The sequence below is a fragment of the Olea europaea genome, chromosome 16, assembly GCF_002742605.1.
Source record: "Olea europaea var. sylvestris chromosome 16, O_europaea_v1, whole genome shotgun sequence".
In the NCBI taxonomy this organism is placed as follows: Eukaryota; Viridiplantae; Streptophyta; class Magnoliopsida; order Lamiales; family Oleaceae; genus Olea; species Olea europaea.
The window spans coordinates 17,092,747-17,111,344 of NC_036252.1; the positions used below are offsets into that span (position 1 = coordinate 17,092,747).

Genomic DNA, 18,598 nt, shown 5'->3' on the forward strand with positions numbered 1-18,598 from the left:
GGGGGGGGATGGATTTTTGTTTACATATGCATTAACCCTTCTTTGGAAGTGTAGATTTATGATGTGATCCAATTTATTAATGAATAATACGAAGTGCTTTAAAGCATTTTCACAAGTCAGTCAAGGTATCATGAGAATTGTCAACCCCCAAGCTCTCCTATGAGGAGTGGACGCCTTAATTTTTTTCATTTTTTCCTCTACCCTTGCAGCATGATAATTGACAGGGCAAAAACAGTCCTATGTGTGATTTGGAGTTGGAGCTGCACTGGAGCAGTCAGGTGTGGGCCATGTGGCTCAGGTTAACACATGTTTCTTTCTGCATTACAGAATTATGGATTGGAAGTGTACAATGATGAGCATAATATTTTTCAATGTAATTTTAAAAGGCACCTCAGATTTAAGGAAATGGAAAAACCCAGACCATGACTATATTGAAGCTCTTGTATCTATCACCATGCATAAACTGTTTGAAGTTAATTTTAGGATGATTGAGATGTTCATAGAATTTTCTTAGTATCTGATGGTAACAGTTTTGTTCAATTAGAATGTGCACAAGAGAAGTTCGTGCTTCAATATATAAGGCCAAGTTATTGTGTGACTTGGATTGAAGTAAACATGAAATGAAGTTGTTTTATGTTACTGTAACTTTATCGGGTTTTAAGAGTCAAGAATCCGTTGATTGCAGAATTTCTTAACAGAATGAATTACAGTACATGGTTACGTATTTTGTCTGTTAAGGCCTGTATGCCTTCTCCAGGGGGAGTCTTTGGGCACTGAATGTACAACTTTTCTTTTGTTTCTAAACAGCTGATTATGTGGATTAGATTTTTTATTTGTTCTACACTCTACTCACCTCTTCTACTTAGGCCCTGTTTGACACCCATTATTTGAAAAATTAAAGAGTTTTGAATAGGATTTTTGGAGAATGTGTGGTTAAAAAGTAAGGGAACCTTATTGGTTTGTGTGTAGAATATTTTATTGTGTGAATGTGTGGTGAAGAATGATGTGTAGCAAACAATTTAAATTTTTAAAGGTTGTCAAACAGGGGGCTTAATATCTTCTAATATATTTACTTTAGAACCTGGTGTAATCTGTCATTTATTAAACCTATGACTATTCGCTGTCTGAATGATTTATTGCATTTGCAGTGGACTACATAAAAGTTTCTGGGGCCTGTAATCACAATCTGTATTGCACTGGTCATCATCCGTGCAGCATTATGTTTCAGATGAGGAGAAAGTACAATGTCCTAGTGAAGAATTTTATGTTTTTGCAGTTGCAGCAACACCACCCAGGAAGATGGACACAGTACCACTGGTGGAACCACAGGTAGCTATAATGGATCCACCACTCCCATCCATGAATGCAACACGTTCATCAGAGGAGACCACTGGAGCTGGACAGCAGATGAATAAAAAGAAGACGTTAAAGGATGCTGTGAAGCCGAAGCACAAAAGGAAAAAGATGTCAGCAAATACTGATGCAAGTTAGAAAATTCTGCTATCAGCGATCTCTTTTAACGCCTGTAATTGTCCTCAGTTCATGCAAATTTTTTTGAATTAGATATTGCGGAGACATTTCGTGCTATTACCAAGTGGCACTGCGTGGTACTATTATCAAAATTTTTACTTAATTTTTCTTCTTTTATACTGTCTTGTACTATCTATTATTACATGGTAGACAAACAAACAAATTTTAACTTACCAAATGAAAAAGGGTTTTTATCAGAACTTGTCAGTGCAAGTTTCTTAGTAAGGCAGTTGCTCTTGACAAGATCTAGGAAATACTTATTTTTGCTTTCATTTGGAGAGTGCTGTAAGACAATTGAAATACTCTCACTTGAAATTAATCGCACTTATAAGATTTGCAAGTATTTAGATGTTTGTTCGATGTTTAGTGATATTCGATGAGTTCTGTGATGAACGTGCTTGGTGTGAATGGGAAGAGGAAGGTTGGAATATTGACATCATCCAAAGAATACAATAGTTTGGTCTTCTCCGAATTCGTGCTGATAGATTAAAGACTGCTGTTAAGTTCTTACAAGGTTTTCGATGTTAATGGTGCAGAAGCTGCGTCTCACTAATCCCGGCTTCAGAAATTAGGAACCTTCATAGGCAAGATTCTATTTGAATTGTCATTTGATGCAGCATCTGCTTATGGCTTTATAATATTCCATGTGAAATATTTGAATAGCATTTCTACTGGCTTCTTTAATTGGGCAGTGTTGGGCCATAGTTATTAGCAGGCTGTCATGTTCTATGGATCGGATTCTTGATATGGAGACCTTGGCTTTTAAGCACCAATGGAACTGGAAGCACCCCTTCTTTCAAAAAGAGGAGAACAGGTTATTCGCATTTAACTCAATGAGAATTCTAGACGAAAATTGAAATTCCAATTGTGACTTTTCCTACTTCTATTTTAATGGTAGGAATTATGATGGGACAGAGTGGGGTTTGCGCGCGCACAAAAAAAAAAAAAAAATGAGGAAGAAGAGAGAAAAAGAAAAAAAAAGAAAACCATTTCCTTACTCGTTTATTTATATTATTTATAAAACAGTAAAAATTAAGTGTTGGGTCGGCATCAGTTCTCCGTCCTTATCCCGGAACATTATACCACCTCTAATCCAATGGTACGAAATTCATGACATATTGAATCTCTAAAGGGAAGCTTTCGAATGGAAAAACTATGAGAGTTCTCATATTATTTGTTTTTCATGCGCAAGAAAAAATCTTGAGCATGTGACTAAATGAGTAAAGAATGAAGGTACAGAGGATAAATACATGGTATTAAATAAATTATTTTGTAAAAGACGTTCAATAATAAATGAACTTATTAATTGAAAGGAGATGGGGAATTTTTTTATGGTAAATGTAAAATTCTATTGCCCGGCATACACGGGTTAACAAAGTTTAAGTGACGATTACAAGTACTCCTGGCATAGTTGGACAAATAAAATAAAAGATGGACAAATGATAATAGCTAAGGACTCAAAATAAATTAAAACATGGGGATATAAAGAAAACATAACTTTGTATATGTATGTTTTAATCTGTCTTGCAATGCAATCAACTTGTAGTCTTAGATTCTAAAAAGTCCTCCTATTCCGCACCATCATGTGATAAACGGTTATAACGAGAGCAATTCTCTTGACTTTACCTTGCCACGTTGTTCTTCGAGTTTTTTTCATCCATTTAAGTGAGTTTGATAAAGTAGACATATTACATGTGATGGCCAGCCAACCGCGAACCTACCCCCAAACTGAGTTATTGAATGGACAAGAAAAAAAAAGTATTGTGCAGTTTCTTCCGTCTCTCCACAAAAGATGCAATTCTTATCGACTTCCAAGTGTTGTAGCTTGTCTTTAGTTAGTCATCTGGATTGAACTCTTAATCAAAGGATGAAAGCATGCTTCGGGAGATGGAGGCATTCCAAACAATGGGTGACCAAAATTGCCTTAGTATCCTTCGGCCTGAAAAATTCATAAGCTACCTTGATGCTGAATCTGTCTGTCATTTTCCTTTCGGTCAGACTATGTATTCCAGCCTGAACGCATCGTTCGGGTCCTATACTACCGTCTTTGATTTTTAGCAATTTTTAAGTAGGGGAGAGTAGTCTTTTCTCACCATCCATACCCAAGTTTTCGTCTCACGAAGGTACAACCGATTGACCCATTTAATCCAAAAGGTATCTTTTTTGCTATGGATGTTCCAAAGTGCTCTCGAGAGTAGCGCAAAATTCTAGCTTTTAATATCTCTAAATCCAAGCCCTCCTTCATGCTTTGGTAAGCAAATATTGTTCCAAGCCACCAATTGTTTTTTGGATCCCCATAGGAAGTTTCGACAAAAATTAATGACTTTGGAGGCAATCGTAGCCGGTATAGGAAACGGTATAGGAAATACGGATAACCAAAAGCATTCCACACCTTGAAGAATGTATCTCACAGGCTCTGCTCTCCCCGTCTATGACAATGAAGTTCTCGACATGCACCAATATAGGATGAAATCTTGTTAATGAAGGAGTCATAGGAGCTAACCTTTAATTTTCCTATTGCAAGTGGGATACCCAAGTAGCGAAATGACATGACACCCTTTGGGATGTTTGTTAATGCAAGAATATCCTCCAACTTTTCCCCATGAACTCCCATGGTGTACAAGCTAGACTTTGTCAACATTTATTTTAAGTCCTGACATATTACCAAAACTAGTTAAGCAATTCATCAAGACACCAACCAATATAACATCCCCTCTAGCAAATAATATCAAGTCATCTGCGAATGCCAATTGCGTGATCCTTAGAGGTGCACATTTAAGATGGAAGTTGAATTCACTATTCTCGATAGCTCTCTTCACCGTCCTAGATAAATATTCAAGAAACGACACAAATAGGAACAGAGAGAGAGGGTCACCTTGACGAAGACCTTTTTTTTTCCTTTGATGAAACCATGGATGCTTCCATTAAGTGCAATAGAGTATGTAGATGTTGTAACACATTCCATCACCCAACCAATGAATGTGGTTAGGAATCCCAACCCCGAATCACAAACACGGCTTGTGCTTGGTTAATATTGAATCCAAGTATAGGCCCCAAACATGAGGAAAGAATCTTGGTGATGACTTTATAAAATACATTATAACAAGCTATTGGTCTATAATCACCCACAAAGTAGAATGATTCATCTTGGGTACCAATGCAATAACCATGTGGTTAGTTTGCTTAAGGAGAGACCTTGATGCAAAAAATTCTTCAATCACCTCCATGAACTCATCACCAACAGTATCCCAAGATTTTTTGAAAAAGCATGAAGTATATCCATCCGGTCCCCGTCACTTTTCATCCCTAATACTAAAGAGAGCGTATTTGATTTCATGCCTTGTGATATCCCGAACAAGTCTCCTAGCATTTTCCTCAGATAATATGGGCCCAATACTCAAAATTTCAGCATTAAAAGGCTGGACAAAACTACTTTGTCCCAACAATTCACTATAAAAGTGAATGAATTATCCACTACTTCCTTTTGAGAAGAAGAGTATGTACCACCCCGTCACTTTTCATCCCTAATACTAAAGAGAGCGTATTTGATTTCATGCCTTGTGATATCCCGAACAAGTCTCCTAGCATTTTCCTCAGATAATATGGGCCCAATACTCAAAATTTCAGCATTAAAAGGCTGGACAAAACTACTTTGTCCCAACAATTCACTATAAAAGTGAATGAATTATCCACTACTTCCTTTTGAGAAGAAGAGTATGTACCATCCCTTTTAATACCAGCTGGAATATGGTTCCTTTTAGCATTTCTCTTGACCAACGAGTGGACGAACTTTGTGCATTTATCACCTTCTTTCAAGTATACACACTTTGCTTGTTGATAATAAAAGTTCCTTTTTGCTTCACCAAGTACCATAGCTTCTTTTCTCAACCGTGCTGCATCACTTTGTAATTGAGAATTAGTAGGGTCACCATGTAAATCCTTTTGCGCCAATTCCAATTTCTTTGAAGCATGTTCGCCCCATGAAGATATGTGTGCAAAATGTTTGCTATTGAGCTTATTTAGTACCCCTTTAAGACCTTGCAACTTCTTACAGAGCAAAAATTGTTTGGTATCACGAACAACTTGATTCCAAATATTAGATACCACATAATGGAAATCTTCATGATTGGTCCACATATTGAAAAATCTAAAAGAAATGTTTTTCTTCCCCGAAGAGTGATACAATGCAAGGTGAGTGGTTGGAAAGGCACCTCGATGGAGGAAAATTAGCAAAGCTATTAAAACCCCCTGCATCCAAAATTCATTCACCTTGGCCCTATCAAGTTTGCTCCAAATCGAGCCATTAGTCCAAGTGTAGAAGCATCCAATCGATCTCAAATCTACAAGTCCAACACTCAAGCAACAATTCTCAAGATCTTTCACTTCATAAGGAGTTACATTTGCCCCATAGCACTTTTCATTGAATTTAAGCACATTATTGAAATCACCCCAAACCATCCATGGCATGGAATAATTGGATCTACACTCCATGATGTTATTCCATAGTGGCCGGGATGGAAATTGGGCTCGTCGGCTCGGACCGCCCGTAGCTCGGCTCAAAAAAAGTTCGAGTCGACTAGGCTCAAAGCTCGGGGGAACTGAGTCGAGGCTCGAATCAAGCCTCATTTTTGAGTGCCTGGCAAAGCTCGAGCCGGCCCGTGTGGCTCACTGGCTCGGGCTCATGGGCCTATATTAGTATTAAAAAAAATAAAGTTTAGAAGCTGCTGCCTAAAATAGGTAATAGGTTGCTGCCTTCATTTAATAAAAAAAACAACAAAATCGAGCTCCTCGGGTCAAGCCTAACTTTTTTGATCGGCTCAGGCTCGGAAAAAAAGCTTGCTCGTTTTACCAGAGTCGAGCCTGAGCCTTAAGTTTGGGCTCGCGAGCTGACTCAACTCGACTCGTTGACATCCCTATATAGTGGCATGTGATTCACAATAATATGGAAGGTACAAACAAAACTAACAAGAAACGTTAATCAAGTTATTTGACAAGTAACGGTTTAATGGATGACTTGTGATGTAGTCTCTAATACTTCCAAGTCAACTTTCCCATAATTCCATAGACGAAAATCTAGTAAGCTCGATGAGTGTAAAAATTGTTGATGTACGATAAGCATCTAAATTTATTCTTCATAACCCAATCTAATTTCAAATCCATCAACTTTGTTTCTAAGATTCCCATAACATCAATATCATGTTGCTTCCTGAAGTTCTGATAACATCAACTTTGTTTTATCTTAGGGAACGGTTCAAACCCCTAATGTTCTGTGATTCGATCTTCATGATATTGAAGCAAGAGATATACTCTTCTTCTTGTCTTTTAAAACCACAATCTTCGTTTGCTTTTTCAGCTTTTCTTTGAGCTTATTGTTGCTTTTCCATCCAAGCCAAACTCAACTTCATCCTTATTTTTTCGCAATGCACATATTACATTAATCTTTCAAGATAGGACTAAACTTTGAAGTCAATGCATGTACATTAATGTTTCCTCATTAATAAATGTACGTGTATGTCTTTCTATTTGCTTACAGATTAAATATTGAATTTTACCACATTCAATATTTAAAAAAAAAAAAAATTCTACATGTATTATGGTAAAATATACTCATTTCATCCCATTTATATAGGCTGGTTTTGTTTTTCACACGGATTAAGAAATCTTATTTAATATTATTGAAAAAAGTATTTTTTGTCAAAAACTTTCCTTGTTTACCTTTATTTATATTTGTACAATTTCAAAACTAAGCGGAGAAAATTGGTTATAACTAAGTAAATTAAATAATGGAATATTAGTAAACAAATAAAACAAAACGTTCTCAATAAAAAAAAGGACTATATAAGTGGAACAATAAAATAAGGAAAGTCAGCCTATATAAATGGGATGATGAGAGTAATACAAGTTATAAAAATATAAATACTCAATAGATTAATAAATATTCATCTATCGATAAATATTTATTAATTTGCAATAAATGAATAATAAAATAATATTTTTTCTCAAGCCCAACATCATTATTTCATAGAAGTTCTACGACTCCGAATGCATTCTTTGTATGTGAAATTACCAAGAAATTAATACTAATTCCTTTTAATACTGTTGAGTTATTTTTAGGATAAATGTCTGTGATTTCTAGTAATTAGTAAGTGTGACAACTATGTTCTCAACTTTTTAACAATGTGTGTGTCTTTTTCTCCGCTTAACAATGAAACATGATGTTATTGATATGTAATGTGCTAAATGTATTAGAAATGACACAGTGTCATGAAAAGACAGGTCAATCTAAATCTTATATATATATATATAAGTCTATAAGATGTAAATACATACAGAGAAGCTTCAGAACCCAAGATTAAATCCCGGGTTTGGCTCCAGGCTGAGGTGTTGCCACCTTGGCCCTCGATCTAGCATCACATGGTGCTCGTCGAATTCAAATCAGAGGCCAAGGTCACGCCACCTCGACCCCTGGAACCAATCTCTGGATTTAATCCTGGGAGTTTCAGCATTTTTGAAATACATAACCGTTTGAAAAAGATGTGTCTAAAAACTTCCACTTTTTAGTTACTAGTAAATTCTAGAGTATTTCATCATTTTTCTACTTTATAGATCTAGCTATTTTCATGTCTTAAGCGGCTAGCGCAAGACCCTAATTTCCATTCACCCAAAGTTGGTTCTAAATAAAATAAATCACGACAATATAATTTCAGGATAGATTTGGCCTTCAAAATTCCGTAATTGACTAACGGGTCTCATTTAATAACCAATGAAAGTTGGTCGAAAAACTTTTTAAACCGATTTTTTCTTTTTATATCCGTCGACTACTACATATAGTCCATCTTACGCATAAACAGTAAAAGGAACAATAGATTAATCTTGCCTTGCTACGGTGATAGGCTAAATGACAAAGGGAACATGTGTCAATATATGATTGAATAGTATGAAAAAAAAAAAATTACAATCACTGTCTGCCACACTATCCTGTCATCCCATCCTTGTCATTGTCCCTGTCCAAGGAACATTATTCATTCTTAGGAGGACAGTAATATTCAGGCGAGTTAGGTATACATTGAATATCCATGAGCATAACATTAACTATTAAGCATAACAATAGGCTGAACTTATGCACAACTTCTTTATGAAGATTGCCCAACTTTCTATTTTCAAATGTGAACAGTAAAATCGAAAAAAAGAACAATAAGATCAAAAATAAAAATATAAGTGGTTCGATCACGTGTCTATGTCCATTGTACAATGTGAATCCCTTACAATACCGTACATCGACATACACAAAAATATGAGCCACCTAATCAACAATTGCTTTCTTTTCAAAAAGGGGTGTAACGATTTTGTCACTGCTCGAAGCAATTGTCTTCTCTAATAAATACGATGGTGGATAAAGAAAACTAGACAATGCACTATTTGTAACATCCTGCCTAAAATTAGGCCTATATGAATTATTCAAAACAGTGGTAACATGAACTGTGAAATATATGTGGAAATTGCTTAGCTATTTTACAAAGCCAAATGGTCCCAATGCAAGCAACCTGCATTACATATATCCAAGAATAACCTTAGCCAGCCCCCCGGGCACAATTAAACTGGTGGATTAATCAACATTTGTCTTACTTCCAGCGGCAGGGTGGAGGTTCGAATCCTGGTGGGAACTTGCGGCCAGATTTATTTGCTATGGAGCAATCATTTTGGAGGAGGATCTCTTGTGTGTAGAAGTGTACAGGCGGTGGGGGGAACTTGTGATCCAGTTGAGGCATAACCCACAATTTACCTCCTCCAAGATTCTAGGGGCAAGGGTCTTGGGGGTCCAGAATTTAGTCTAGTGTAAGTTGGGATACCTGGATATAAAAAAAAAAAAAAAATAAAAAATAACCTTAGCCCTATTAGAACAAAAACGTATGTGAATGAAACAATGCATAGTTTACTTTTTCTGAGAAATACATTAATTGCAGGCAAATATATAACTAGGTTTATTAAATGATGATAGACATACGGACATGCAACATAAAGAGGGCACATGAAATTTGAAGTTGACATTTTTACTTTTTATATATTAATTATGATCTTTCTATACTTTTAATAAAGTTTTTGCACGGTGTGTAATTGGATGTTGGGCTTTATGTCCCCTTCAAAGTTTGAAGTTTTTACTTTCATTTTATTATGAATAATATTCCACCTCGATAATATTTTAGAAAAGGGAAAGTTAGGTTTGGCTCCCTATTATTTCAATTAGTGTAGTTTTGGGTTCTTCAAATCTATAAAAGTGAGCATTTAGATTTTTTAATCTATTTAAGTAGAGAGCTGCTATACAAACAGGTGCCGTGACACGCCCTATTTGAGTAGCAAAATGTATTCAAATAAGTGAATCAGGTCTCCATGTCATGAAAAGCGTCAATATGCATGTGTTAAAATAGCTCAAGACTTTCTCCTGGCTTGATAGTGTAGCATAAAACTGTCTAGCCACCTAGCCCTTGTTTGAGCTACATTTTGAGAAAGAATGCATTTTAGAATAGTAAATTGATGAAAAATATATGGTTAAATATTAAGGAAAAAGTTTGAATTTACGTGTAATATTATTTTATTGAAAAATATACAGTTGAAAATAAGTCTTGAAAAATTGAATCTTTAGAAAAATGTGGCTCAAACAATGGCCTAATGTAAAAGTTCTTTGCGATTTTAACATCCTAATTAACAAATTCCATGGAGTAAAGATCAAGTTCCACATATTGAAGTAGGCTGAAAGATCTAGAATCTCACTTTTTTAAGATTAGGAACTTAAAGTCCTGCTAACTCAAGGTTGAAGAGATTCACCCAATTTTCCCTTTAGAAAATGAAATATTAATTTTTTTTCCTTTTATTTATTTTATCTTTTCATTTTTGTTTAAGAAAGTCACTACTCATGGAATCAAAGGATAATAGGGGTTAGAGGGATATGATTATGAATTATACAACTTAGTAAGGAGGCAAATATATAATTTATAGAGGTTTATTAAACAATGAAAATGATTTTTTCACTTATTAGTATTTTTCTTACTTATAATTGAATTATATGCCTATAAGTTATTTTTTACGTACAAGCGAAATACCTAGCTCTTATTTACTTGTAAGTAAAATTATGTATTGTAATTTAACTAATACAGCCTAAGCCCTTTGCACATAGTATGTTAATTTTATATGGTTGAGTAAAAGAGAATAATCACCCGTGGATGAATATAATCCAAATACTAATTGCATCAAACACTCGATAAAGATTAGACTGTATTATTTTAATCTTACTTGATCTAATACGGTATCCTTAAAGTCTTATCAACTAATTCATACGACTCTCTATAAATGAATAATAATATGAGATTCTTCATTTTTTTTTCTGCCATTTTTGTTTACGGTATAATTTGCTATGATTTCTCAAAGTAACAAATTTCCTTGCACATTCGTAGAAAAAGCGGATTCGAAATTGTCTTTCACTCCAAGGCATAACTTGTATCCATGCGCCTCATATTCGCCCGGAGTTCAGGTAAATGCTTTCTAAACATATGTATAAAAATAACATATTTCATTTAGCTCCTTCATGCTTACTATAACTAGTTATTTCGGTTTTTACTAGCTGCTTTGAGCTCCAGGCAGTTCATTCATCTGGCCGTAAACTAGAGCCACTTTTGATTCTGCAATATTTTCTTCATTAATCACTCCAAATTCTTTCATTTCCATGTAAAGATCATTGGGGAATATGAGTCGAAGCAATAACAAGAATATTTCTAATGGAACATCTTTCAGAAAGAACCCAACGGGCCTTTCCCCTCAAATTAGATAATCCCCTCGAATTAGATAAACAAAGAAGGGAATCCCGTTGAGTTCTTACGCTTCTATTTATCGTGTGTATCAATCTTTTTATTAGGTCTTTATTTTCCGATTTTTTGATAAGTATTTTGAATTTGGAATTGTCGTGATTTTCATTGATATTCATCATCAAATGATCTAAACTAGTTCAGAATTTGTCAAGAAGACTTCTAATGAAAATAATATTAATTTTACATAGGTCATTTAATAACTTTGAAAAAACAGCAAAAGACTGTATAAAAGTCTCTGTCATGGTTTAAATAGAAGATTTTGTAATTGTACGTTTTGATTTTCGCGACAACTTCATTGAATACTCGAAGAAGAAGGCAAAAAAATCCATGACCATAACCACAGAAGTTGAGTTGACGAGACTTTGTATCTCTCTCTCTCTCTCTCTCTCTCTCTCTCTCTCTCTCCCTTCACTCTAATAAAAAGAAAAATAAGAATTCGAACAAGAATCCTCGAGTTTCTTTTATCTATTTCCACTTGCAAAAGATGATCACTTGCTAACTATGAAAACACAAAAATCTTTGGTTAGATCATAGATGTTCACAGTTCACTTTACTACTCCAAAATGCTTGGACAAATGTTAAATGTTGGAGCGTCTCATCTAAAACATATAACACAAATACGTGCAATATCATCTTTCTAACCTCTACCCCCCATGTAACTCAAACTCACGTCTATTGCTTGGTTCGTTTTTACCATTTGAGCTAGGCCTTGATCATACGTACAACATCATTTAATCTATCAATCTTTCTTATAATTATATATGTAAAAAGCGATGCAATTGAAGTACAATAAAATTCCTTTAAATTAAACTACTCAAATTGATTTATACTCAAGCCGTGTTAAAAATAAATAAACCCATCTATCCTAATAATTAATAATTTCCTTTTGAAACCTAGCCCTTGTTCGTCCCTATTATTTTCAATATACATTTCTTTCACTTCTTTTTAACTACACATTTTTCAATAAAATAATATTACAAGCAATTTATAAATTTTTCTTTATTTTTTAACCACACATTCCCCATCATAATACTATTCAATATTATATTTTTGGCTAAAAATGAGGCTCAAACGGGCTTCTAGTGTAAAATTTTGATACCGACAGTTAAATAAATTACCAATTTCATACAAGTACATTACTTCAAGATGCTGGTTTGCACAATGTCACCACGTTTGAGATTTTTTACTCCATCAGTCATTTTTTAAATTCTCCTCAAGAAATTACTGTGACCATCTTTTATTGTAAATTTAGCATTTCAAGAACCTTAGTTGGTAGAGATTTCAGGTGCCTCATAACTATGGTTTAAAGGACACGAAAAATTAAACAGATGCGTTGTTTAAGATAAAATGGTAATTGAAACCACCAAATTAATAACACATAGATTAATAGTTAAGGGTGGATCCCAAAATTATTAGGGTTCTAATCAAATTACATAAAACAGAAAAGAAAATGTTGTGTGTACAGCACTCTCACAATAGTAAGACTTGCAATTATTTTAATCATGAACCCCACCTCTTGTATGTGAAAAGACTGTCAATTATGATGTCAAAATTGTTGTACTAGTAGCAAGATTCAAAAATAAATTCATGCAACTACCGCATTAATTATACGCGACACTACACAATAGTCTTAGCCTCCATTTGGAAAGTTTCTAAATCAATTTATAAATAGGAATAATAGTGGCCTCATGAGTCATGAAATGAATAAAAAATTATAAGTAGTTGCATGTTATTTTTATAAGAATGTATTTTTGAGTAGTGTATTGATGAGAAATGTGTGGTAATTTTTTTTTTAAATTGAATTTACGTGTAATATTATTTAATTAAAGAGTATGTTGTTGAAATGATATTAAATTACATTTAAAAATGTAATTTTTCTGAAAGAATGTGAGTCGAAGAGGCCTAGTATTCATGCAAAGGACGCTTCATTCATGCATTTTCTTTGTTCAACAGCTGCAACAGTGTTATGTTAGGGTTCGCTTTTATTGTTTTTTTTTTTTACCAAAACTGTAAGAATCAAAGTCAAAAAGTCCGGCAATAAAAATCTCTGTGTTGTCCTCATCTTCCTCCCTGCACCAGCATTTAAGCATGTCTGGCTCTGCCAACAGCAGTTATCTATAACAGAGTTTATTAGCAGAATCGACCCTTGTGTTTTTCTATAAAGGGGAGGGTTGGCCTTAATTTTTCTTATTCCAAGTGATCATTTCCTTCCATATATGAAGAGTTTAAATTTCTGAGGGGCTTTTGGGAGATAATATGGAGATAGAGATGAGTCATCCTGGTCCGAGTAGTAATGGTGGTGGAGACGTGGAGAAGGGCGGTGGCGGAGTGGTGGCTGGTGCAGCATATTTGGCATGGGAGGATTTAACGGTGGTGCTGCCAAATTTTGGGAATGGACCAACTAAAAGGTTGCTTAATGAGATAACTGGTTATGCTCTTCCTGGAAGAATCATGGCTGTTATGGGTGCTTCTGGCTCTGGCAAGTCCACATTTCTTGACTCCTTAGCAGGTACTCCCCTCCGCCACCCGCCCCACACCCTCTGCATTTGTATATGTATGTCTCAGTGTATGTGTTGGGGTGGCGTGTTTTGCCTGGCCATTTGGTCTCTTCTTTCTCATTCATTATATCCACAAAAACTTCAAATGAAAATTCTCAATCAACATGCAGTATTTCTTACATATAGACAGTGTGCACCATTTGCTAGTTTAGTTGTTTGGTAAAGTGTATTTTTATGTTACTAGATAGTATATAAAGATATTTTTTTCAAAATAAAAAATAAATTTGTTCATTGTTGAGTCTTGTTCAATATTGTAAATCAATAATGCTTCAATGTCTAGATAAAGTCCCTGTTTTTTATGGGGGTTAATATCAAATTTTTAGTAGACTTTGATGTAAATTGATGAAACGAGTGGTTAAAAAGTTATAGGACCATAAAATATGTGGATAACATAAAATGTTGACTTTAACTTAGATTAATAACTTAATTTTTGCATTCGATAAACCCTGAATAATGTGTTGCCACCGAGTTTACTTTACCTCCGGCCCCCCTATGTTAGGCTGTTGTGCTAGAGCCGTTATCTTGCTCTGTGGACCGTCTGGTCCTCGGTGCTTCTATCGGCATAACAACTGGTGGACCACAGGTTGACCCAACCTAGACCTCTCGTACTAGGTTGGCTCCTGGTGCAAGTAGTGCAACATAGTATTATTCTAATGTAGAAGTGATTGCATGAATTTGCAGGTAGACTCTCAGGAAATGTTATCATGACTGGCAATGTTCTTCTAAATGGAAGGAAAAAGAGACTCAACTATGGTGGTGTTGTAAGTGCTTATTTTCATATATTTCAATTAACTCTTTTACCATTTTCACAAATTTGATTGACTCAGTACAAATTAATCGACCCTATTGTAAGAAAAAGAAGTTTAAGGATGTTTTAGGCAATTCACTATGCTTAGAGAAACTTAAATCTTGGTAGGTGAAATTTCATGGCGTAGAATTTAATTCCAAGATCAACGATCACGCTCTGTACAAAATATATTATTATTGCACAAACTTGGAATTGTGCAACAGTTCCATACCTACCAACATAAAAGGAAAGCTGCAAATGGTTGAATTCACACCTAGAAAAGAAAATGAAAAGGGCTGCTAAAAGAGACACATGGAACTACTTCCTAATATTGAATTTTTGACATGATTGATACATTAGATTTAATGTGATGGTCTATAAATTTTGTTACATACTCGATGTTTTGGGCATGGATTCAAATCCATTTAACTTAAATGGCAAGGGTGCTTATCCAAAATCGAGGCCCCGATTGAGTTTAAAAATATGTTAAAATCGTTCTAACATTTTCATTTTATTTGTAAACAACAATCAGGCTTATGTAACTCAAGAAGATTTATTCTTGGGGACACTCACAGTTAGAGAGACCATCACATTATGTTAAAATCGTTCTAACATTTTCATTTTATTCTTTTCTTTTCTTTTATTTGTAAACAACAATCAGGCTTATGTAACTCAAGAAGATTTATTCTTGGGGACACTCACAGTTAGAGAGACCATCACATACTCAGCACAATTGAGGCTTCCAAGCAACATAACCAAAGATGAAGCAAATGAAATTATCGAAAACACAATAACTGAAATGGGACTTCAAGAATGTGCTGATCAGATGATAGGAAACTGGCATGTTCGAGGCATAAGTGGTGGGGAGAAGAAGAGGCTGAGCATAGCGGTCGAGATACTCACACAACCCAGGATTCTGTTCCTGGACGAACCCACAAGTGGCCTTGACAGCGCCTCGTCCTTTTTTATCGTTCAAGCTCTCAAGCACGTTGCATGTATTGGTCGAACAATTGTGGCTTCCATTCACCAACCGAGTAGTGAAGTCTTTGCTCTATTTGATGATCTTTTACTGCTATCCAGTGGAGAAACAATTTACTTTGGAGAAGCAAAAATGGCAATAGAGGTTCGAACTTTAACACACACTATGCATAAAGTTTAACTTTCATTGATAAAACTGTAATTTACTGATATAATCACATTTTAATTTTTTATTTTTTTAATAGTTCTTTGCAGATTCAGGATATCCTTGTCCAAGCAGAAGAAATCCGTCGGATCATTTTCTTCGTTGCATAAATTCAGATTTCGATAATGTAAACAGCACTTCGATGGGATCTCAAAAAATTAGTATGAGGAATTATTAGATCTGATTTTATTACATTACGAAGTATATATAGTAATATTTGTATTCTATTGTTTCTTTCCGCAGGGTTTTAAGAATTTTTCTGGTCCTTCCATTAATTTAACAACAGAAGAAATTCGAGCAAGGCTTCTTCAGAAATACAAATGCTCAAACTATGCAGCTCGAGCACGAGCTAGAATTCAAGAAATCTCGACTTATACTGTGAGCTTCTTAGCTATATCCTTTGTTGCATAGTATTGTTCATTTTCATTATCCTAAATTATACTCGTCTTTCCACTAAAAACGAGGAGCATGATCAAACACACGTTCAGTATTTTTGGCATGTTGACTGGACAAGATTAAAACGCAAGAAGATAAAAATCTTGTTTATCATCAAGTGTACTACTACGTACCAAACATTCGAGCGTTAAAGATTACTTGGTCCAATCTTATTTAATACTGTGCATCAGACGTACTTCTTTCATAAAACAAGGGTTCATTTTTTTTTCTTGAAAATGTATCGATAAGGATGTAATCTGCAGGAAGGATTTGAAATTGAAAAGACTAGAGGGAGCCAAGCAACAACGTGGAAGCAACTTTCAACATTGACAATGAGATCTTCCACAAACATGTCTAGAGATTTTGGATATTACTGGCTAAGAATCATAGTATACATTGTAGTATCAATCTGTGTTGGTTCTGTCTTTCATGATGTTGGAACTGATTATCACGCGATTCTAGCAAGAGGGGCTTGCGGTGGATTCATATCGGGTTTTATGACATTTATGTCCATCGGAGGGTTCCCATCATTCATCGAAGAAATGAAGGTAAATCGGGTCATCTACGAAACTACCTGACTGAGATAAGTTTTGCTGTATAATTTAAGATTCTGATGCGTGATTTGTGTCATGAGCAGATTTTTTCCAAAGAAAGGCTCAATGGGCATTATGGTGTCGGGGTGTACAACCTTTCTAACTTCATATCTTCATTTCCATTCTTGGTCATGATGTCATTTAGTTCAGCATCTATCACTTATTTCATTGCAAAGTTTCATCCTGGCCTATCGCACTTCACATTCGCCACCCTCGACCTTTTAATCTCCATAGCCGTGGTCGAGAGCTCCATGTTGGTTGTGGCTTCAGTTGTTCCTAATTTCTTGATGGGGGTCATAATCGGGGCAGGTTTCATCGTAAGCATTTACACTTCCCTCTCTACTCTCTAGAATTCTTTTTGACTCGAAGTACTCTAATCCTCATTACACACACTAGATACATATACCCTCGATGTTCATCTACGTGATCTGTTAATGCAGGGTATAATGATGGTTACAGCCGGTTTTTTCCGACTCCCCAATGATCTCCCAAAGCCATTTTGGAGATATCCAATTTCATACATCAATTACATGGCTTGGGCTTTACAGGTATGCTTCATGCGTAGTGGTTTACACATTTCTTAGAAGAAAATTGAACTATTAGTCGATGACCTTTCAACTTAGTCGTACAATGAATTCCCAACGCTAAAATCCATACTATGACCTTATAAAAACAATGCCTTACTTCAAGTTTCTGGACATCTGGAAAACAAAAACTAGCTTCATAAAATTGGACATACGAGGGCCATATGAGGATTTAACTAACTCAGATGGTTCCTATTGTTCGGTCTCATTGTGAAACTACGATAAAAGCTTGAGAGTTTAACTTTCTCAATTTGAAGTTAAGGATAAATTATTCTATTTTCTCCTTTGTTAATGGTTTAAAGAACAAACATCCAATGCATCCTTGTATTAGCAAAGTGCAGGTTTCTAAACTTGGTAAAAAACGAGGTACTACATAGAGTAAGACTATGTTTGGTTCATTGTTTCTAGGTGTCCATAAAAACCTCGATCAAAAAACACTTTTAGTCAAAACTAAAATTTATCCATACATTTCGTAATACACTCTATTTATAAACACCTTGCCAGACATGCTCTAAACCTCTTTCATTCTTGTTCCACTGAAAACTATAGGGAGCATACAAAAATGACATGATCGGGATCGAGTTTGAACCAATGGAGGCAGGAGGACCAAAGCTGAAGGGAGAATATGTCCTCACTTCTATGATAGGCATTTCACTAAAACACTCCAAATGGTGGGACTTAGCTGTGGTTACAGCCATTCTTTTAGCGAACAGATTTCTATTCTTCACCATTCTCAAGTTGAAGGAGAAGGCTGTACCGAAACTACGAACAATTTATGCAGAGAGAACTCTACACCATCTAAAGAAGAGGCCTTCTTTCAGAAAAACACCTCCTTTCCATTCAAAGAGGCAGCACGTTGTTCATTCTTTATCTTCTCAAGAGGGTCTTAACTCTCCTTTACATTGAAAGTACACGCACATTTTCGGGTCCTTTTTTTCTGTCTTTACGTAATTTAGATTTTTCCCTTTCGACGTCTTTATTAAGCTTTTGAATTGATATAATGTTTCAATGAGTGTCAACTTGTATGAATTTTCTTAGCAAGTAATACATATATATGTAACATGACTA

General features: G+C 35.2%; 2 protein-coding genes and 1 pseudogene across 3 annotated transcripts; 2 read left to right on the top strand and 1 right to left on the bottom strand.

Moving 5' to 3' along the window:
• The window catches only part of LOC111412321, a 6,672-nt pseudogene extending 4,942 nt beyond the window's left edge, over nucleotides 1–1,730 (top strand).
• A 3,415-nt stretch (nucleotides 1,731–5,145) lies between these two features.
• On the bottom strand, nucleotides 5,146–6,156 carry LOC111412700. The gene has a single exon (XM_023043623.1). It carries the CDS (start codon nucleotides 6,154–6,156, stop codon nucleotides 5,146–5,148), a length of 1,011 nt encoding a protein of 336 aa, XP_022899391.1.
• A 7,286-nt stretch (nucleotides 6,157–13,442) lies between these two features.
• LOC111412322 (ABC transporter G family member 15-like) lies at nucleotides 13,443–18,598 on the top strand. Of its 2 annotated transcripts, XM_023043211.1 has the most exons (10): nucleotides 13,443–13,899; nucleotides 14,630–14,709; nucleotides 15,268–15,326; nucleotides 15,456–15,858; nucleotides 15,959–16,045; nucleotides 16,162–16,296; nucleotides 16,617–16,901; nucleotides 16,991–17,263; nucleotides 17,387–17,494; nucleotides 18,080–18,598. In XM_023043211.1, exons 1-10 carry the CDS (start codon nucleotides 13,647–13,649, stop codon nucleotides 18,434–18,436), a joined length of 2,040 nt encoding a protein of 679 aa, XP_022898979.1. In that variant the 5' UTR covers nucleotides 13,443–13,646; the 3' UTR covers nucleotides 18,437–18,598. The 2 variants fall into 2 exon arrangements, with proteins under 2 accessions (XP_022898979.1, XP_022898980.1); XM_023043212.1 differs by lacking the exon at nucleotides 15,268–15,326 and having other exon boundaries at nucleotides 15,397–15,858.

Bases quoted from the DNA above. Each gene is read 5' to 3' on its own strand.
- LOC111412322 (XM_023043211.1), top strand. From the start codon at position 13,647: ATGGAGATAGAGATGAGTCATCCTGGTCCGAGTAGTAATGGTGGTGGA. The intron at 13,900-14,629 runs GTACTCCCCTCC...ATGAATTTGCAG, and splicing joins ATTTCTTGACTCCTTAGCAG to GTAGACTCTCAGGAAATGTT. The intron at 16,902-16,990 runs GTAAATCGGGTC...TGTCATGAGCAG, and splicing joins CATTCATCGAAGAAATGAAG to ATTTTTTCCAAAGAAAGGCT.
- LOC111412700 (XM_023043623.1), bottom strand. From the start codon at position 6,156: ATGAGGCTTGATTCGAGCCTCGACTCAGTTCCCCCGAGCTTTGAGCCT.